We start from the raw sequence: 22842 nt of genomic DNA, 5'->3' as shown, positions 1-22842 counted from the left end.
CATTTAAACCCTGTTATACCCCAATTAAGTTAGAATGAACTACTATAGAAAACCTGATTTTCTTAAGATTGCCTTTAAAATGGCAGCCTTTTGTAAGGTTTTAAGGTTAGCTTCAAAGATAATAGACGTGTGTTGAAAATAGAACTATTAATCATCCAACAAATCTAAGCGCCTACTATGTTATAGGCACTGAGCGATTTAGAGATTTAAACAAAAAAAATAGATAAAATGCCTACCCTCCAGGAACTTGCATTGTTTTCTGATCTTTAAACATCACCATACAGTTGATTTTAGGAGTTTAAAAATACTACCTGATATTAATATTTTAGGACCTTCCCATAAATCCATAGAATTTCATGGTTCTTGAAATGAGACTAAATACCAGTGTCCTTCTAAGATATTAACCTAATTTATGTGTGACATTTTCCAAATCAGTGGTTCATAAAATTCACTTTCTAATACACTATTGAACCATGTTTTGTTTGGTGGTCATTAGTAAGTTACTTTAGCTGGGAGTAAAGACTAGTATTTGAGAGGTGGGCTCTGGAGCTACCTGCCTTGTTTCAAGTCCCAGGACTGCTAGAAAGTGTGTGACCTTGAGCCAGTGACTTAACCCATCAAAGCCAGTGTTTTCTCATTTATAAAAGGTGGAGGAGTGGAGCATAGTGCATTCATAGGACCAACTACATAACACTGAGAAAAATTAAATGACTTAAATATAAAGCATCCAATAAATCTTAGCTGCTCTTATGTCCAATGATTATCCATTATTTGCTTATTATAAATTATTTCTGGTATTTCATTGGAAAAATACTAAAGACCATCAAAAAGAAAAATTCATAATTTCACCCTTTCTTGCTTTAGATTTGTTAAAGTAAGAAGTGGAAGTCCACATTTTCCACCTTTTATCCAGTGGAGTCACTGTCAATAACATGTATTCAACATGTATTCTTCCTAACTTTTCCCAATGCTTATGGAGCAGAACTGTGTGACATGGAACTTTTCAAGAAGCAGAAAGGATCTTGAAGTTTGCCTGAAGAGGGACTGTGAGAGCTGTATCCTGGCCCATGAGAGTCATACAGAAGCCCAAGTATCCAAGCAGATGCAAAAAAATTCTAGTTGTACATTTAGGCTGTGTGAGAAGAAGAAAGTCCTTTTACTAGTTCTAATGTAATTCTCTACCAGGAAGGAAATATGGCCTCATTTTGAGTCTACCACGATGACAAATTTTCAAAGCTAGTTAAAACTGGCAGTGAGCGTTTTCACTTAGCTTGTTGCTTTCACCCCGTGCCTGTGTCCTTATGCCTCTGCTCTCAGCATGAGTCCTCTCACCGAGATACTGTCCCACCTTCACCTTACTCACTCTTGATCATCCTTCAAGACTCACCTCTTCCAGAGCTAAATGCCCCAGGTGTTTGCTCCCTTAGTAGGTGGTGCATACCTCTCTCTTATGAAATAGCGACTTGTGTCCCTCTTTGAGATTTTGACCATAACTTCTGTAGGGTGGTGACCATATCTTAATCACTTTTGTATTCTTAGCACCTAACATGGTAACTGGCATAAATTAATATCAGTATATGTTTCCTGCCCTGAACTAGCTAGCTGTTGAGGAAATTAGCTATTTTTTTTAATCCTGGTTATGCACCCCAAGTGGGGAAAAGTGAAGTTAATTCAATGGTACAGTTGGCTTCGTTTGAATTTTGTTCCAATGTAGATTATGGATATTTGTCCCTTAGATGAATTCTACTTCCTGTATTTCAAAGATAAAATCCTTAATCCTAATATTCAGGTCTGTCTTGTCTCCCTACTTTCACAAATTCTCAGCACAGCTTTCTTCATAGAAAAAGTAGAGGTCGTGGTAGCTCACAGTGAAAAAAAAATGTGACAACAAATATATGTATGTTCATGTATAACTGAAAAATTGTGCTCTACACTGGAATTTGACACAACATTGTAAAATGACTAGAACTCAATAAAAAATGTTTAAATAAATAAATAAAAATATATAGCTACCCATCTCAAAAAAGAAAAAAGAAAAAGTAGAGGTCATTAAGCATGAAGAGTGTATCTTGGTTCCTTCTTACACATCTTCACCTCCTTTCTTTAGATGTTACATGAAGCAGTAACTTCCTTGTAGTAGTGATCCCTTCACCTGTATTCTTAATTCTGTTCCTCGTTGCTTCTCTGTAGCCTCAACCATCACCCCCTACTCTGTCCTCTCTCTTCTACTTTGCCTTCTGCATGGCTTCTTCCCGGCATGTTATGTGCATGCTCAGCTCTTTCATCTTTCTATCCTTCAACTTTCCACTGTAGTGGCTACTTTCACCCTTTATTCCTTTCATAGCTAAACTTCATGAAATATTTGACTTCTTTAACTTCCAGTCATTCCCTGATTGACTGGAGGTCTCACTCCCTTCTTCACTCTCCCCATCAACAGTTTCACACTATCAGCTTGATAGCAGACATCCTAATAACCACATCCCACAGGCATGACCTCTTTGTGGCCTTTTTTTTTTTTTACAAAGATAACACCCTTTTTGAAATTTCCTTTTTTATTTTTGTGACAACACTTCCTGTTGGGTCTTCTTTTACTTCTCTGTCACCTTGAAGTCTCTTTCCTTATCTGATGTCATATCTCATATTTTTACCTAGTGTCAGCTCCCCTCTACATACCCAGGACTTCTAAATTTATATTTCTGCTCATGAACTTCAAGTCAGAATACTCAAATTGCTGGACCACTTCAATTTTATATCCTACTTCAAATAAAAACTTTCCAAACTAAATTTATTATCTTCCCTATGATGCAACCTGTTACTTCTGAAATCTGGGACATGGTGAAAGGCATCATTCATCATACAAGCTAGAAACCATAGTGCTATCCTTGATAACTCCTTTGCATGTAATAAGACATAAAACTTGATTATCTCTAGTACCCAAACATATCTTGATTTAACCTCCTTCCATCCATCCGTTTTGCTACTGCTTTAATTCTGACCATCTTCATCCCTCCCTTGAATTATTTCAGTAACTTTCCACTAGTTTCTTGGCCATTCCTATCCCTAACTAGCCTGCCACCCAGCAGTCCATCCATTACTCTGTAGCGAGAGTTAGCAAGTACAAATAGAATCATATCCTTCTGTGAACCTTTAGTGATTTTTCCATTGTCTATGGAATGAAATCCCTGCTCCTAGGTATGACAGCAGGACTGAACCTTCAAAATACTGCCTCTGCCCACCTTTTTGATCTTCCCTCTGTTACTTCCCTCCACGGAAGAGTGAACAAGTGTGTACAAACACTGGGGGAAAAAAAGACTTTCTCCATAAACTAACAAACTCACGTGTAATTAAGGATTTCCTTTAGTTGGATTCAACCAGATGCATTAGATATTTTGGGAGAATGTGTCCTGAAAATGTTCTTCTTAGGTAGCCCTTTAAGCTAAATATTTCTTGAAATAACTAACATTATTCTGTATAGGAGAAGTTATACAAATATGAGCTTAGAGTGTCATTTCTATTTAATATGATACATTTATTTTTAATATATAGGCCATATAGCTTGGACTATAACTATCTCCCAGGGTTCTTTTGACAATGAATTTGAATATTTAGCTTCAGAAATGTAATAGAAAATAAATCCTTACTTTTAAAATACATTTTAATGACAAATAACTAATATTTGATGATAAAAATTTCCTAGTTTTATACTAAGAAAAATGCTTTGTGGAGCCTAGTTCATGCCATTGGTGTGAAAGGGCATGAGACATTTGGCAGAAACTTTAACGTGCAGCAAGGTGTTTAAGGCAAATCAACCTCAACTGGTGTCTTTCCTTTAGAAAGAGTTGAATATATAGATGGAAAACTGCACCTTTGAAAAGGGTTGAAGTTTGCCATTCTCCTTCCTGGGGATCAGCTGCAGCCAACTCAGGACTGTTTTAACCAGTATTTCTGTTAAATGATAATTAGAGGTGTTAATGTGGTGGTACAATTTTTAAAATGTTGTGTCTGGGTATTTTTTTTTCATTTTCTTTAATTTATCCATCCCATCTGCCACATGGGAAGCTCTCTGAGAGCAGCTAATACATCTTGTATGCTTTTGGATCCTTGACACCTGACCACAGGACAGCATACAGGAATTGCTTCATACATGAACAAGCCTATCCAATGTTCATTTTCATTTTATTCCAGAATTACTCAAATAGCATAATGGTTCAAAATCTCACAGGAAAAAAGAACTGAAAAATATGTTTTGGCAGCCTAGTCACTCAATTTTCAGATGAAGCAAGTTGTGGCATCTAAGTTTTACCAATTCTCTGTCTTTCCCTTTTAGCATTTGATGGATTAAAATTCACCCTCATACTTTAAATTATATACTAAAAGGTAAAAAAACACTATAACACAGGAACTATATTCAGTACCTTGTAATGGCCTATAATGAAAAATAATGTGAAAAGGAATATATATATGTATGAATGAATCACTGTGCTATATACCAGAAATTAACACAATGTTGTAAATTGACTATATTTCAACTTAAAATTCTTAAAAAATATATGTATTTTGGGCTTGATATTCTTTTCAAACTTTTATTTTCAACTTCAGGAAAGAGAAAAAATATGTCGACAGATGCTGGAAAGATGTTACCGTTGGGGACTTTATTCGCCTTTCCTGTAACGAGGTCATTCCTGCAGATATAGTGTTACTCTTTTCCACTGATCCAGATGGGATCTGTCACATTGAGACTTCCGGTCTTGATGGAGAGAGCAATTTAAAACAGAGGCAGGTGGTTCGGGGATATGCAGAGCAGGTAAATAATGTGTTTTCAACTCTGGTGACATTAACATTTTCTTTTCAGAAGATGACTGAGCTCATTTTCACCTGCACAGAAAAAGGGATTTTTAAATTCATTTTTACCTTTACAAAATGGAGTCCCAGAAGGCTTAATCCAGTTCCAGCTTAATCCAATTCCAAATACCAGTCGAGATGTGCTATATTTTATAGGTAACAGGATATAATGGCTTCAAGGTTCAAACATGTCAATCTGGCAACCATATTTTTGGAACTGAATTTAAGAAACCTAGCAAATTTTGCAATTTGGAAAATTTTAATTTTGCAGTAGAAATGATCAACTTCTAATTTATTTTTCTTAAGCTTGGATTTTTATATGTTACATTGTATTATCAATTGGTCATTGTTCGTAAAATCTACAATGACTTACATACCAAAGCCTTTTAAGACTTGTGTAACTTCTCATTCCACAGAGCTTCTGACCCTTCCCCATAATGTGGTAAGGGAAACAAGAACTTTGAAGTTATATTAACACAAGTTTGAATGAATCCCAGCTCTGCCATTTAATTACTGTGTGACTTTGGGCAGGTCTCTTAAACATTTTATTCCTGTTTCTTTATCTTAAAATGGAAATGATGATATCTCTCCGATAGCATTGTTGTGAAGACTCAGGTGCAGTAGTATACATAAAAACGTCATGCATAGCACCTAAAACCAGGTTTTCCTTCCCTTTCTCTGGAAGCACCTGTGATGAGATATTTTAAAATGTAAAATATCTTTTTTTTTACTTGAACTGCTATTAAGTCAGATTTCTTGTATCTTACACACTAAAAATATTTTAGCCAACTAACATCCTTATCTTCGGTAAATTCCATCTTGTCACAGTAAGTCCATCTTTCTCCCTAGAGATTCTTCTAGATCCTCTGTGATTACTACGCTTCTCAGCTTACTGTCATTGCCACATTTGTAAGCATTCTTGTACCTAAAACATTGGTAAAAATCTTATACAGCTTGGAGTTCTGCTACATACCACTGAAGACCTGCTTTGAGGGTGATATCAGTTGACTAATCAGCAAACTTTGAGTATAGTCAAGGCTGAGCTCTCCAGAATCTGATGACCTCCATTGTCATCTTGGTTCTTAGCACCTTCTTGTTTTGAGACCTTCAGCAAATTACTGATCCTCTACGTGTGGCTCTTTCTTCATCTGTTAATTGGGCCTGATTATAGTACCTACCTCATAAGGTTGTGAAGAAGAAAATAATTAAAGATATTTTAGTGCTCGCTTCGGCAGCACATATACTAAAATTGGAACGATACAGAGAAGATTAGCATGGCCCCTGCGCAAGGATGACACGCAAATTCGTGAAGCGTTCCATATTTAAAAAAAAAAAAAGATATTTTAAGGGCATCATATAGATTCTAGTTCATCAGAAGAACTCAGTAAATATTGATTATTAGCAAATCAAATCATAGGATCATACAACTCACATTTTCCAAATGTTTGCTGATATACATACAAATGTTTTGAGATATATCAATAGCGTTTATCTTATTAGCCAAAATACCATATAAAAAAGGAAATGAGATAAGGTTGATGGGGCTTGTTCTTAGTGAATCTGTGCCTAATAGAATCCATGCCTATTTTCTTTCTTTTTTTATTTTAGTTAAGTTAGGGTTTTTTTGGAGCGGTGGGTAATTATTTACTTAGTTGTTTTTTTTGTTTTGTTTTTTGCTGGTGATACTGGGGATTGAAATCAGGACCTTGTGCCTGCCAGGCATGCACTGTGCCACCAAGCTTTACCCTCCCCTCTCCATGCCTATTTTATGTCAAGACACTTTGCATACTTAATCTTTGGTTTTGTGAAGCATTCTAAAATTACTATTTGATCTATTAGAGAATTTTGTAAGATACTGCTATCTAGCATATTTTGATTTTTTTTAAATTTGCTGAGATCAAATGCATACATTATCAGAGTACTCATATATATGTACACTTAATCTCAGAAACTACCTATATGGTTTAAAGAATACTGACAAAAGTATATTCAGCTTTTCAGTGTCTTCTGGATAAGAGTGTGCACTGTATGAGTAGAAAGAAGTTGTCTTCTGCAGGGAGAACTGTATGGATTCCAGTATATGATTCAGACATTCTTATCACCTGAAGATGTTTATTAATGTTCTAGGACCATTACGATCTCATATATTCATTAATAATTATGTCTGTACGTTCCTTCATTTGGGCAATTTGTGGCATAAATTTTGTGACAGGAATGCCTTAGTTTTATCTTAAAAATTGGTGAAAGGATAAACACTGAAACCTCAAGATATAACCTTGAATTTTTGTTTTGTGATTTTTAAAAACTGTATTTTCAGGACTCTGAAGTTGATCCTGAAAAATTCTCCAGCAGGATAGAATGTGAAAGTCCAAACAATGACCTCAACAGATTCCGAGGCTTCCTGTGAGTGATACATGACTAATTGTGGGTGTGAATGGAATTGTATGTTGATTATATTTAACTCCAGAAAAAAACAAAAAACCTTTTGTGTTGTGTACTTATACCCAAGTTAAATCAGTAAAGGCTAAGCCACCTATAAATTTGGCTTATTTTCATCATTTGATAAATACTTACCTTTGTATATATTTAAATCAACAACAAAGCCTTGTTCTTAAAATAAGCCTAGAGTTTCTTTCAGAAGTGTACGGATGTCTTACGTGAGCTCCAAAGTTAAGCCCAAGACATGTTAGTTATTTGGAAGGACGTGTTTGGGCAGGCCTGACAGCTTAAGTGACATGGCGGGATGGTGTCCTTCTACCCCATTAGAATTAGAGTGGCAGGTGGACAGTTCACTTGGTAAGTTAGTCAATGATTTTGAAACACATCTAAGAAAAGTTATGGGAAGCCACAACAGTGTTCATTCTGGAGGCTTCCTGTGGCATCCACATCTCTTTCCAAGGGCAGCTAGAATTTAGGGTCTTACCTGACTTCAGGCTGGCTTCTGCCACTTAAGGGCTTTATTTTTTGAGCCAAGTGACTGACTCTTTTTGATCCTTCCTGATTTTTAAGAGGAGCCAATTAGACCTACTTCATAGTGGTGATCTTGTGAGAAAATGATAGAGAAGAAAAAAGTTCCTAACTCATTTTTTGAGACCAGAATTATCCTGATACCATTAACCTGATACCAAAAGAATAGGAAGACATTTAGGGGAAGATTAATATCCCTTATGAACACAGATGCAAAAAATTTACACAAAATTATAGCGAATCAAACTCAACAATACATAAAAGGATAATACGTAATAACTCAGTGAGACCTATACTGAAAACTTTAGGCTTGGCTTAGTATTAGAAGATCAAACAATGTAACTTCCTGTATTCAAACTAAAAAAGAAAAACTGGCTGACAATCTCATGGTAATAGAAAAAGCATCTGAAAAACTCTAACTTCCATTCTTGCAAACTGAAAAAATAAAAAAAATTTCTCAACCTGATGAAGGGTGTTTATTTAAAAAAAAAAACCCACTTATTGTTGAAAGACTAAACACTTTTCCCCTCAGATCAGGAACAAGACCTGGATATTGTCTCTCACTACTTTTATTTAAGACTCTCCTAGAGGTTCTGGCTAATGTAGTCAAGAAAGAAAAGGAAGTAAAATCATCAAATAATAAAGAAGTAAAACTGTCTTTTATTCATAGATGATATGATGATCTTTGTAGAAAACCTGATGAAATCTACAAAAAAGCTACTAGAATTAATAAATGAGGTTAGCAATGTTGTAGGAAATAAGATCAGTGTACAAAAATCAATTATATTTCTATATATTAGCAATGAACAGATATTGAAATTTTTTTAAAAAATCAATTTATAGTAGCATCTGAAAAAATGAAATATTTAAGAATAAATCTGACAAAAGATGTGAAAGACCTGAATGCTGAAAACCACTGAACACTGTTGAGAGAAACCGAAGAACTAACTAAATGGAGAGACATACGTTGTACATACATTGAAAGACTCAGTATTGTTAGGATGTCAGGTTTTCCTCAGCTTGATCTATAGATTCAGTGTAATCCCAGCTGAAATCCCAGCAAGGATAATTTTTTAAGAAATTGACAGGTTTATTGTAAAAATTTATGTGGAGATGCACAGAACCATCTAACTAAAACTGCTGTGAAAAAGAAGAACACATGTGGAGGGCTAACACCGCCTGGCTTCACTTTGGCACAGAGGTAGTCCAGCAGGTCACTGGGAAAGACTACAGACTCCAGAAACTGACCCAGACACTTATGGACACTGGCTTTTGACAGAGGTGCAAAGGCAGTTTAGTGGAGAAGTGTTAAGTCGTTTTAACAATTGGTGCTGCAGTAATTAGACATCCATACTCAAAAAAAAAAAAAAAACCTCAATCCAGACCTCTCACCACTTAAAATAATTAACTAGAAATGGATCCTGTACTTAAATGTAAACCTGAAATTATAACACTTAGAAGAAAACATAGGGGAGATCTTTGGTATCTTGGATTAAGCGAAGATTTCTTAGATATAACACCAAATGCACAATCCACAGAAGGACAAAAATAAGTAAATAAAAGAACTTCATCAGAATTAGAAATTTATTCTCTTCAAATGACATTACTGAGTGAATGAAAACGAGTCACAGACTGGAGGAGAATATTTGCAGTGCATGTATCTGATAGAGGACTTGTATTTAGAATATATCAAAACTCAGTAATAAGTAGGCAAATAATATAGCTTTTTAAATGGTAAAAAAAAATTGAACAGACATTTCATCAAAGAAGATACATGAATGAAAAATACCTGTGTGAAAAGATGCAAGTTCCAAACCATAGAGCTACAACTGCTAAATTAAAAGGACCTACTGTACCAGCTCTTCACAAGGATGTAGAGGAAATGGAACACTCCAATACTGTTGGTAGGAATGGAAAATGCAGCAACCACTTTAGAAAACAGTTTGGAAATTTCCTTAAAAGTGAAATATTCATTCACCATATGATGTGGACATCCCACTCCTAAGTAGTTACCCAAGAGAAAAGAAAACATTTATCCATGTACTAATCTGTACACAAACAAGCAAAGCAGCCTTGTAATAGCCTGAGACTAGAAACAATCCAGATGTCCATCAACAGGTAAGTGGATAAACAAATGGTGGAGTATCCATACAAGGAATACTACCCCGCAGCAAAAAGGAATTCACTAGCAATACATGCAGCCACGTGGATGCATCTCAAAATAATTATGTTGAGTGGAAGAAGCCAGGCCAAAAAGAATACATAGGATTTGATTTATATAATCTTCAAAAATGAAAGCTAATTTATAATGATAGAAAGCAGGTTAGTGGGTACCTGGGATCGGGGGGCAGGTGGGAAGAATGGATTACAAGAAGGCATGAGGAAACTTTGGGGAATGCTGGATATGTTCACTTTCCTAATTGTGGTGATGGCTTCACAGGGGAAACATCAAAATATCCATTTTTACACTTTAAATTTTAGAGAAAAAGTTATCATGGAAGAAAGTTTAGAACATGGTGGCAGCATCTTTAAGTAGCACCTGATACAGGCAGACGGTAGGGCAGGGACAGGGGCTATGCAATGGGAAAAGGGACAGGCTTGGTCCACATAAAGAGAGAATGCCAGAATTAAATCACCAAGAAGAAGAAGATGCCAGGCAGGCAACTAAATGGAAAGAATGGCTGATATTCCAGGTTAAGGGAGCAACACAGGCAATGGCATAGAAGCCTGAGACCATGGTGCATTTGTGGAGTTATAAGTGGTTAAGTATGTTTGGAGTAGGTGAGCAGTAAGGTAGATCATAAAGAGGTGAGATCATGAAGAGACATTAGCAGATGCCCCTGTCACCAGAAACATGCTCGTAAGCCATCTCTTAGGATGAGTCATTTTCTGGTATTATTTTTCCAGCTGCTGATTATTATAAAATTTCCTCTTGTGGATGTCAGACTAAGGGGCTACCATTTTTGACCTGGACCTCAGGACCTCAGTCCAGCTTGTACCACCCATCACTGGAAACTGACTCCCCTGAGAACATCAGACTTGCTTCTGGCACAATTATAGACAGGAAGGAATAGGGAGGAACTTCAGTCTATCACTGTGTGATTTGGAACATAGATCTCTGCCCAGAATCTGACTCAGAGCATGTAAAGTTAGTAGAATCAGCCCAGGTGGGTACAGTAATTTTTTGTGGAATTACTTTTATCTGCTGAACTAGCTCCTTATCGTTTCCCCAATGTGTGGTCTATTCTCTTTAAAATCAGCAAAAATTGAGATACTCAAGCCCACTCTTGATGGGATTTTGATGGCTTCGCTGATCTTACTCTGACCTTCCCTATTTGTGCCCACTTTGTATTCTGAATATCAGATTCCTATCATAGTAGATATAGTAATATTTTTTATTACACTTACATATTTCTGTTATCAGTCACCTCCTCTTAGGAGCCAAGACTGTGTAAGTTTGCTTTTCTGTCCTCAGCATCTGGGTCAGAGTGCTGGGCACATGGTGGATGTTATGTAGGCTCTTGAATGGTTAAGAGCTCCGTGGACAGTCAGTCTCTCATATAGAATCCCACGCCCTAAGTGCCAAATACACACCCATCAAGTGCAGGAGGTGTTTAGAGTTTGGAGCAGGTGCAATCAAGATAACAGCTGGGCTTTGATGTAATGGTGAAACATAAGGATCCCAGGGTGAAAAACCTTGATGCACTAAGGAACTTTGGAACTGATGCTTTTGTATGTTATATCTGTTCCTATAAAGTGCTAGGGATAACACATGCTCTATTAATGAGGATTGTGTGATGCTTGCTTGGGCATTGTACATGGGAATGTGAATGTTGGGATTTAATTTCCTCATCTGTAAATCCAGGAAGTAGAATTAAACTCAAGGACACTGCTAGTTCTATGACCCTGTGATTGCCTCTCTGTGAACCCATATATGTGAAGGAATGTAAACACACACGTCTTAGAAGAGAGTGCTTTACAAGTTAGAGGAGTGAAATGACAAACCTATTTTTCTCCTCCTTTGTGGTATGAAACCTTCTTTGAAGAGCTTTTATTTTCTTTTTCTTCTAATTCCAGGGAGCAAGGATGGCAAATACAGTGACAATTTTTCTATATGTAACAAAGAAGAAACAACTTATAGACTGAAGTATATTGCTTGAAAAACTAATTTTAATGCTGAAATTAAGAATGCATTTTCACAAAATATGTGAAATACTTTTTGCTCATTTAAAATTTTTTTCCAATCAGTTTGTATTTTTTGCCACTGTAGTAATTTAATCAAACAATTGCTTTGACAATTTTAAAACTGTTTATTACAGAAGATTTGAAACATGCAGAAGCAGGGAGAAAAGTATAATGAACACCCCTGGGCCCTCACCCAGTTCTAACTATTTCATAATTTTGCCAATTTTGTTTCAGTTATCTTCCCACTTCCTTCCACATCCCTACATAACATCATTTTACAGTAAGTACTTCACTATGAGTATAGGAGTAGCAGAAAAGGACATTAAAAAAAACATAGTCACAACATCATTATCACATGTAACTAAATTAAGAACAGCTTCTTAATAGCACTAATACCTAGTCTTTGTTCAAATTTCTCAAAAAAAATTTTTTCTTCAGTATATTCTAACCAGGATCAAAACAAAGTTCTGCACATTGCATTTGGTTGATCGGTCCCTAAATTTCCCCTCCTAAGAAATTGGATCATGTAACTTGTAGAATTCACCACATTCTAGATCTAGCTGAGCATCTGTCTTGTATCAAGTCCCCCACCCTGTCCTTTTGCACCCCCCTCCCATGCTACTCATTTGTTGAATAAACCAGGTCATTTTGCCTACAAAGGTTACCACTGCAGATTTGGTAGATTTGGCCGACTGCATCCTTGTAGTGGTGGCTAACATGTTTTTCTGGCCTTATTTCCTGAAAACTGCCCAGAGGCACTTTCAGAATCTTATGAAAGAAATAGTTTCTGTCCTAGAAAATGACAAGTGTATATGCATCTACATACATAGACATACACAGGGAAATACTGCATACAGTTTCAAAGACTTCACAGGTCCCCTGATGCTACAGACCCTAGTCTGATTTGCCCTTATAAAGGCTTGATTAGGTTCCCAAGGAGATGGACATTTTCTATCCCTTACCATGTGGAGGCCCAGGATGTCCCCTTGTCCATTGGTAGTTCTGTTAAGATTGGTGTCGTCAGCCTCATGCTTTCATCGTAAGTTCCCCACCAGCCTTCCACCTAACGGTTTTAGCAGTCGCTGATCATCATTGATGGTCCTTGATTTCAGCTGGATTGAAAAGGGTAATTTTCTAATTCCATCAAGAACTTTTCCTCATCAGCTATTAAGTTACCCCAAAATACAGTTTCTGCTAAAAAAGCAGTTTCTTTATTTCGAGTATTTTTTAGATTTGTAGGACTAGAAGTTGAGAAACAATGAATAATAGAAAACAGAATTAGAAATCCTTTGCATCTTTTTCCCTGAAATAATAAAAGCAATGCATCAGAGATTTGAAACTTTTCCTGTGAACTGCCTAACCTCATACTCCAATCAGGAAAACTCAAAAATCATGATTTTTATTTTTACATTCCCAATTTTGCTGTTTAAAAATAAATCTGTATGCTGTCTTTCTTACAGAGAACATTCTAACAAAGAACGTGTGGGTCTCAGTAAAGAGAATTTATTACTTAGAGGATGCACCATCAGAAACACAGAAGCTGTCATGGGCATCGTGGTTTATGCAGGTTGGTTACTGACTTTTCACCACTGTCTCCTCTGGGCTTTTCTACAAGTTAACTTTTCCTGTTTACTCAGAATACAATTTCCAGAAGCAGAAAAGGAAACCCTAGTCTTTGGTTTCTGTTTTTCTAAATGGATCACAAAAGCAAACTAAATTAACAAAATATGTTATGTGACTGCTTTTTATCAGGTTGTCTACTGGAGAGTTTTTAAAAGACGATGTTTGCTACCTGGCTTTAACTTGCACATTTTCTGGCATCCTGTGTTACCCATATAGGCCATGAAACCAAAGCAATGCTGAACAACAGTGGACCAAGGTATAAGCGGAGCAAATTAGAGAGAAGAGCAAATACAGACGTCCTCTGGTGTATCCTGCTTTTGGTTATAATGTGTTTAACAGGTGCATTGGGTAGGTAGAATTTGATTATTTCCTGACATCTTTTCAGCAAGATATTAATTTAAATGTGTTTTATTTTCAAAATGATATTTATGAGTTTAAGTTTGACTTCTGTAAAGGTTTTATTTGCCAATAATGCTTTCTTCACATCTTCATCTCTCTCATTCTCCAAACTGAAAATCATTAATATTGATTATATCCAGTTACATGTAGTCACAGTACTAAAGGGACCTAAGAAGAGATGTAAAGAGAGAGACTGAGACAGAAGAATGTGTAGCCTTTTAAATTTGAATTTGTTTCTCAAAACAAACTCTTGGTGTTCAGCCAAAGTAAATACTCTTATACCTCTTTCTTTAGAAATAAAGTTCTGTATTTGCATAGTGTATATGTAGCATCCTTTTGATGTCTGTGTGTTTTTTGAAAGGTCACGGAATCTGGCTGAGCCGATATGAACACATACCCTTTTTCAATATCCCTGATCCTGATGGACATGTCATATCGCCATTGTTGGCAGGATTCTATATGTTTTGGACCATGATCATTTTGTTACAGGTAATTTCTCTTGGACTTATGACAGAATTTTAATATCTTTGCGACTTACCCAGCTACATTTGGTTTATCATCCTTTCTTTTCCCCTTTAACAGTTTTTAAATTGGTTCTTCTTAGGTCTTGATTCCCATTTCTCTCTACGTTTCCATTGAAATTGTGAAGCTTGGACAAATATACTTTATTCAGAACGATGTGGATTTCTACAACGAAAAAATGGATTCTACTATTCAGTGCCGAGCCCTGAACATCACTGAGGATCTTGGACAGATTCAGTACCTCTTTTCTGATAAGACAGGAACCCTCACTGAGAATAAGATGGTTTTTCGAAGCTGTAGTGTGGCAGGTTTTGATTATTGCCATGAAGAAAATGGTAAGTGTTGGGCTTCTGAGAAAACTAGCCTTAAGATTGGTCATTGTTGCACCTAAAGATTAAAGATTTGGTAATTCTGGCATAGAAGTGCTATATTTAATAATTGGGTACTTAACTCCTCCAAATGGGTAATAAGCTTCATTGTTCTCCCTTTAAAATATTGCATATAGTTCCCTGTGCTATACAGTATAAACTTGTTGTTTATCTGTTTATTATATATAGTAATTAGTATCTGAAAATTTCAAACTCCCGATTTATCCCTTCCTACCCCCTTCAGTAAAAAAAAAAAGTATACACACACACACACACACACACACACACACACACACACAAAGTTAGTAGGTAAAAAGATAGTAGGTCAAAGAGTCTACTGCCATGGTTTCTTTTCTTTTTCTTTTTTCCTCCCCTGATTTCTCTAAAAGGAAAGTAAATTGCCATTCCTTTTGTAGAAGGTTGGGGGTTGGATATGGTGACAGTGATATTACATTACTGATACTTCTCAGAATCAAATGAAATTATATGGCCCATATCCCTGAAAAATATTTTGAAAATAATTCCAAAGGAATGACAGTCTCTCTGTTACCCCATCATTCAGCCCATGGTTATCCATTGGTTTTTGATTAAGAATATCTAGTTTAAGAAGAAATAAGATGAGCTGACCTTCTGAGACTAAGGAAGTAAATATATAAATTGAAAGTTTTCTTTAAAAAAAAGAATTTCTTTAATTTTATTGTTTATAAAAGTAAGTGTATTCTTATGGAATTAATTCTGAAAAGGGTCCAAGACAAATTAACTTAGAGGTTAACCACCAGTAATAATTTGAGGAGACAGAACCATCCGTTTCTTTATGCATATTCCTCCTGTAGAGGTGAACATAATATTTGCACATTTCCCTTTGATAAGTTGTAGCATGTTATAGTATTGCTTTGCAATTTTCTTTTTTATTCAACGATATCTCATGGACTTTTTTCCAGGTCAGTCCATGACTTAACATTAGATGCATGGTATTGCATTGTATGTGGTCAAGTTTAGTTTGCCCTTGTAACAGTACTTAGAATGAACATCACTTATTCATTCAGCAACTATTTTGTGAGCTCCTAATGTGTAGCATGAGTCCTTGATCTCATGTAGCTTTGAGTTTAAGACAAGAAGATAGACAGGGTTAAAAATTGTGATATACAAAATAAAATTCATCATGCAGTATGCATTTTTGTATGTACATATTTGTGCAGTTATTTTTATAATGTACATGTCTACAATTGGTATTGCTAGATCCAGAGGTCTAGATCCAAATTTGCTAGATCCAAATTTCCTACAGAATTTATCTCTAAAATACTGTGCTAATTTACATTCTCACAACCCAGAAAAATAATACCTATTTTTCCCACACAGCCATAATGGGATGAAGTTACTCTTTTTAATTTGTGTGAGTTTTGTAGACGCAGTTAGCACTTCATTGTCTTAATTTTTCTCTTATTAGTAATGAGATGTGTAACTTTTTATTTATTGGCCATTTGAATTTCCTTGGTAAAGTGATCGTATCTTCCTATTTTACAAATGCATTTTTCTTATTCTTAGGAATCTGTAGGATGGTTTTATTTATTAAGGCCGGGCTGATGTTCAGTTTGTGTGCCCCAGTCTAGGTTGTCTGTGGCCAGTGTCCGTTTTCCTCAGTGCACTTGTATTGAACTGGCTGATAAATAATTTCAGTATTAACCTTGATATTATTCTTTTCCTCTATATGTAGCAAATATATTCCTGGTTTGTCATTTATCACTGTATTAGTTTTCTATTGGTGCATAAGAAATTAGCACAAGTTTAGTGGCTTCAGACAACACAAATGTACCATCCCACAGCTTCTGTGGCTCTGTCCTCTCAGCCTCTCACCAGGCTGAAATCTAAGGTGCTAGTTGAGGCTGTGATCTTATCTGAGGCTCAGGGTCCTCTTCTTAGTTCCGTGGTTTTGGGGTTGTCAGAGTCTTGAGGCTGTAGGACTGAAGTCCGTGCTTTCTTGCTGGCTGTCAGCCTGGGGCTGTTCTGAGCTCATAGCAGTGGCCCACCGTTCCTTGCCGTGTGGTCTCACCACAGCATGGTGGTTCACTTCTTCAAGGCCAATGTGGAATCTCTAGCATTGCCTCTCTCTGACTTTGTGGAAGTCTTGACACCTCTTTTTACCTGACAAGGTCACAGCTACTTAGGTGGGTCTTCTTTTACATTAACTCAAATTCAGCCGGATAGGGACTTGATTACACCTGCCAGATCCTTCCTCCTTTCCCATGTGACATCATGTAACCGTCACAGAAGTGAGATGCTGTCATACTCACAAGGTGTGTACACCGGGGTGGGCCGGGAATCTTGGGAACCACCTTAGAATTCTGTCTACCACAGCCTCTTAACTTTGCTTAGGGTGTCTCTTATGAGGAGTTTTGCATTTTTATTAAGTAAGTCTTGTCAATTATGACTATTATTAAGTTTATGAATATTATGATTTCTGCCAGTAGTGTTAAACTTAGACATCCACTCTGCCCCAAATTAAATATTTATTATACTATATTTTCTCTTAGGTACATATATTTTTAAGCCAGCTTTTGTTGTTACTTATGAGTATGAGGGATAAAATGTTGAAGATTTATCATATAATCACTATACAAATGTGAAAAATCACAAGTCATATTGGATATGATATTCTGCATTGATTCATCTTCTTTATTGCATTTTTATTACAAACGCATTATTATAGAAAATTTTAGATAAGCCAAAAGAGGAAAATTTAAGTGCTATTAATAACCCCACCAGAGTGGGCCACTGTTAACATTTTAGTGCCTTTTTAAAGTCTCTTTTTCTGTACACATTAATATCTATATGTCTTTTAAACAAAAATCAGCATGCTTTTACTTACATGATCATTTTTCTTAAGACTTTATCATAATCGCATTCCCCTTCTCTCCTTATTTTTCTAGTAGTTTTGCTGTATTACATTGTAATAATTGCCAAAATGTATGTAACTAATCCACCATTAACTTAGGTTGTCAGCAGTCATTGGTGGTGGTAAACACTGCTGCAGTGAACATCACTGTAGCTAAACCTCCACATCCGTTTGTGAGATTAGTGTTTTCCAAAAGTATCTGACTATGGATACCTACATTTGAGAAGTGTCTTCTAGTAGTAATGTTGCACAGAATATATGGTGGGAAGCACTGAATTATGTTTTTTGTATTTCTGGGATTTTATATACTGCATCTGTAGCATGGGAGAGGGCTGCTATTAGCCCTCTTAGAAAGTCCCTGAATATACACACTTCTTCCCAGGAAGGACTTCTCTTCTGTGGTCCCTCCTGCAGAGAAGATACCGAGACTGAGAATCAAATGCCACCCACACTGAAGTATCATTGATGAGATACCTGCGTGTGAAACAGGGAGTGTTACCCCCCCTCCAGGAGGTGCTTGCTTTGCCTATGAACACTTCTGTACCATGCATGCATCCAGAGCTCCTGACCTCTTGTCTGTAGTGGTTGAAAAACAAGCATATGTACACAAACACACGAGCATTGTGCGCGCGCACACACACACACTCTGAATGCTGAAGGTGGTCATGATAGGAGCCAGTTCTCCACAGAACTTAACCCTGAGACATTGTTTCTACTACAGTGGAAATAGTTAAGCCCTTAGGATATTCTGGCAAAAGAACTGCCTAGGAGATGTTTCCATTAAAAAAAAATGCTGCTGGGAAATAACCCCTTACCTGTTTGCAGTTGAACTAAACACGTCAGATGACATCATTTCTTGTTTTAAAACCTCACAACGTAGAAATTTGGTCCATGGACTAAGTGTCATCAACACCCAGGCATGTATTAGAAATGCAAAATCTCGGGCCCCTCGTTAAAACTCCAATTAAAATCTTCATTTAACAATATCCCCAGGTGACTTACAGGCATATTAAAAATTTCATAAAAACTCCTTTAAAAGATTACTGAAAGAGAATGGCTTTTTAATAATACACTTTTTAGTTTAGAATAGTTTTAGATTTACAGAAAAGTTACAAAGTTCTTTTTGAGAGTTCCAGAACACTCCCTTGCCCAGTTTCCCATCATTAACATCTTACATTAGTCTTAAGATACATTTGTCATAAGTAATAAACCAATGCTGATACATCATTATTAACTGAAATCCATACTTTATTCAGATTTCCTTGGTTTTTACCTGATATATTTCTTCTGTCCCAGGATCCCATCCAGGAAACCACATAAAACTTAGTCATCATTTAGGTGCCTCTCGATTTGACAGTTTCTCAGACTTTCCCTTTTTTTGGATGACCTTAAGAGTTCTAAGGAGCACTATTCAGGGATTTTGTAGGATGTCCCTTAATTTGAGTTTGCCTGCAGAGTGCCTTTGTGATGCACAGTTGGTGAATCTGATGTACATGGTGGAAGCATTTAGTAGGTTCCAAGAACAAGAATATTAGAACCAGGCCTTCTGAATCTGATTATCATATTCACAGCCTACAAGCTGTGTGACCCTGGGCAAGTTACATAATTTCTCTGGGCCACAATATAAGGATCAGTAATGGTGTCTACTTACTGGGTGATTCCGAGGATGAGAGATGTCATGTAGAGGTACTTAGAGCATGGCATATAATAAACTCTTTTATAAGTATTAGCTGCCATTATTATTGTTACCATAATTGTTGTCAAAATAAGAAATAGGCTTGTCTTTTGAGGAACTCATGGTCCAATGTGGGAGATAGACATGGAAACAAAAATACCTTTTTAAGTGTCATATGATTAAAGTCAGTGTTCTCTGCATGTTGTTTTGATTTTCAGGCAGTCAGTTTTAGAGGTGGACTTGCACTGATCAAGGTTTAGGGCTTGAAGAATATTGGACAAGAAATTCTTGGAGTGCTGGAAATGTACGAGGAATTCGTTTAGAATAAAAGGTTTTGTATCAGGGATATGTGGTTGATACAGTTGAAAGAGGCTCAGCTGAGTGTGCTGTTTACAAGCAGGCAAAAGTTGAAATGCTGGTAATGTTCGGGGGATTAGTCCATAGCAAAATGTTTGATAGAAGATATGCAGATAGAACAGTTGAAAGAAGTTTATCTGAGTGCTCTGTGCTGTTCACCTTTGCTTTTGGCCTTTGGGAGAGCACATTTCCTGGGTGATAAATGCTTTGTTCCATCATCTCATGCTCATTCTTCTAGATATCAAATACATGTAAATAATAGGCCATAAACAGCTTACTGGATATTTGAAGAGGAGAATGGAAGAGAAGGCAGATGAGGGATTAAGTAAGAAAGAGAAATAAAGTGGCTAACCTAGTACCTAATGTAGTACCCACCTAAGACAGAGGAAAGATCACAGACTTCGGATGTTCCCTCTTGGGAGCTGGAAGGCAAGAATCCCTGTGCTATGCTGAGGCACTCCTGGAAGTAAATGGAATCTACTTTAAGGGACTCACTAAGTATCTTCACGATCATTTGGATAGATTTTGTTTATCAGTACAATAATAAACCTTCTTGTACCCAGTTTTTAAACTCTCTTTTTTCCCCACTGAAGTAAAGCTCTGGTAGCTTTGTTTTCTGAGTCACATTATAACTTTACTGGTCTGTTTACTTCTCCTGGCTCTCCACAAAGTGACCGAAAGTTGAGCTCCTCCATATTTTCTTGATTTCACTCTTACAGTTCTACTTATTAAGCAGGTTTGTCCTACAGTAACAGCTGAGCTTGCTGGCCTTACACTAACCACACCGTTGCATGATGGCTGGTTTCCCTAATGATGGCCACGAGAGATGCCTGAAGCGCAGCCTTCATGTTTATATATGTTGTGTGTATTTTAATTATTTGTTTTAAAATGGTATCACATCATCGATAAATTTCTTTAGCTACTTGAGGATTGATCAGCCTCAGCACTGGTGACATTTTGGGCTGGAACACTTCTCTTGGGGGAGCTGGCCTGTGCATGACATGATGTTTAGAAGCATGCTTGGCCTTTGCGCACTGCATGTGGGTAGCACTCCTCCCCCAGCTGTAACAACCGAAAGTGTCTACAGGCGTTGCCAAATGTTTGCTGGGGTGCAAATTCACCCCTTGTAGAGAATCACTCATATATACAAATAACCTCATATATACAAGTAACTGCTAAGGTCGGATAATGTAGTGGATATAAAACTGACTTTGGATTCTTGAAAATCTAAATTCACATCCCATCTCTGCCCCCAACTAACTGTTTAACCACGGTCAGAGTACTTAATCTTTCTGGACCTTAGTCTCCTCGGCTGCAAAGTGGAGCAGTGAGAGTTTCTACCTGATAGCATTATTTTTAAGATGAAAACAAAATATATAGGTATAATTAGATACAGTTGTTTATATAAGGGACTGATCATAGCCTTCACAGTCAGAGGCAACAGCCCTGGCCAGGTGGCCAAGGGTTATCAAAGATGTGAGAAAGGAAGGAAATAATAATAATAATAAATTAAAAATAAAGGACCTAGCAAGGTGCTTGATGAAAAAGAGGTACTTAGTAAGTGTTAATTTCCTACCCCATAACTTTCCCTTGATGTTAGGGGTATTTTATTCATACGTCTATTAATACACTCACTCATTATTCATATAATAAATATTTAAAGTACAAAACATAAACTCATTGAAGTCAAGCAGGAGATATTAACCATGCAAAATAATAAGGAATAATACATGTTAACTTTTTTCGGCTATATTTAAAAAGCAATATAGCATGAAGACTCAGAATGTCGGCTGTGGAATTTAGCAGAACTGGATCTAAAACTGTATCACTTTTGTGAGATGGGGAAAGTTGTTTAGTTTTGATTTCTTTACTTCTAAAATGGGGGTATTAATGATATCTACCTCATAGGATTGTGACAGAGATTAAATGAGACAAATACCTGGCACATAGTAACATTCAGTAGCACATGGAAGCTCTGAAGTGGTACCAATGAGTGATACAGGTGAGAGCCAGTACCGTTGCAGAGGTCTTCCTTGAGGAACTGGCATGGGAACTAAGCCATTAAAGACGTTCAGGATTGATGCAAGTACAAAGGAAGAGAATGGATATCTTAAGCAAAGGCACAGGTGAGACTGGAGAACTTCACCATGTTTGAGGCACAATAAGTAGATTGGTTTTTGAAGCTGAAAAGTCATACAGGGAAACAGTCTATATTTTAGGCAGAGACTATAATGGCACTCTTAGAACTGCAGAATTGGAAAGGATATTGAAGTCATGGAGTCCACGTTGTTCATTCTGCCACTGCAAAAACAGAGCCCCAGAGAAGGCAAGTGACTTGCTGAAAGATGCGTAACTCTTTGGAAGAGTTAGTTCCAGAACCCAGAATCTCCATGTTGCCTCTTAGCCTCTCCTTGTCCTTAAAAAATACAGACACAAATTACTAAAATAAATAGGATATGCAAATATTCTTTATTTTATAAATTAACTTGCTGAAAGCCATACTTTATTTAGTAGCTAGACTTGGACTGAGTACTGACAACTAGGAATCCAACAAGCGCGTATTTTTTTGATTGTCTACAGTGTATTCTAGACCCTGGCCGTAGTGATAAACAAGGCCCATGTTCTCACAGAGCTTCTGTTGGAGAAAATCATCACAAAGAAATTACTTTAAATCAAGAAAAATATTAAACAGTGAGAAGTTCTTTGCAGAGAATTTAAATGTGGTGATAAGATATAGAATTATTAGATGGTCGAGCAAGTCTTCTCAAAGACGGAATATCAGAGTCTAGATCTGAATGGCATGATCTTTAAATTCAGGGGAAAAAACATTCCAGTCAAAGGGAGCAGCTAGTAGAGAGGCCCTAGGACTGAAATGAGCTTGACAATTTTCAGAATAAAGAAAGAAAGGCCAGTGAGGCTGGGATTTTCGTGGAAATGTAGAAAAGGAGGGACAAGAAAGTTAGGTCAGTAGAGGCCAGATCACTTTGAGTTCTATAAGCCAGGATAAGGAG

General features: G+C 36.7%; 1 protein-coding gene, 1 long non-coding RNA gene and 1 other non-coding gene across 6 annotated transcripts in view; 2 read left to right on the top strand and 1 right to left on the bottom strand.

Annotated features, from left to right (window-relative positions):
- The window catches only part of ATP10D (ATPase phospholipid transporting 10D (putative)), a 94970-nt gene that overhangs the window by 33364 nt on the left and 38764 nt on the right, over positions 1-22842 (top strand). For all 4 annotated transcript variants that reach the window (XM_072944456.1, XM_072944443.1, XM_072944454.1 and 1 more), the window contains exons 4-9: positions 4600-4804; positions 7160-7245; positions 13455-13561; positions 13834-13965; positions 14378-14505; positions 14621-14873. In XM_072944456.1, the coding sequence (XP_072800557.1) occupies positions 4600-4804; positions 7160-7245; positions 13455-13561; positions 13834-13965; positions 14378-14505; positions 14621-14873 (911 nt within the window). The remainder of the gene's footprint in view (positions 1-4599; positions 4805-7159; positions 7246-13454; positions 13562-13833; positions 13966-14377; positions 14506-14620; positions 14874-22842) is intronic.
- On the bottom strand, positions 5820-14644 carry LOC140687492 (uncharacterized). The gene is made up of 4 exons (XR_012061892.1): positions 14555-14644; positions 12957-13106; positions 11815-11919; positions 5820-6016 (listed from the first exon to the last, which is right to left on the bottom strand). It is a non-coding gene; the product is annotated as an uncharacterized lncRNA (long non-coding RNA).
- On the top strand, positions 6062-6168 carry LOC140688992 (U6 spliceosomal RNA). Its single transcript, XR_012063839.1, has one exon. It is a non-coding gene; the product is annotated as a U6 spliceosomal RNA (small nuclear RNA).

Source organism: Vicugna pacos, chromosome 2, assembly GCF_048564905.1.
Source record: "Vicugna pacos chromosome 2, VicPac4, whole genome shotgun sequence".
NCBI classification, from domain to species: Eukaryota; Metazoa; Chordata; class Mammalia; order Artiodactyla; family Camelidae; genus Vicugna; species Vicugna pacos.
The sequence above is the reverse complement of the archived record's forward strand: the minus strand, read 5'-3'. Positions and strand labels throughout refer to the sequence as shown.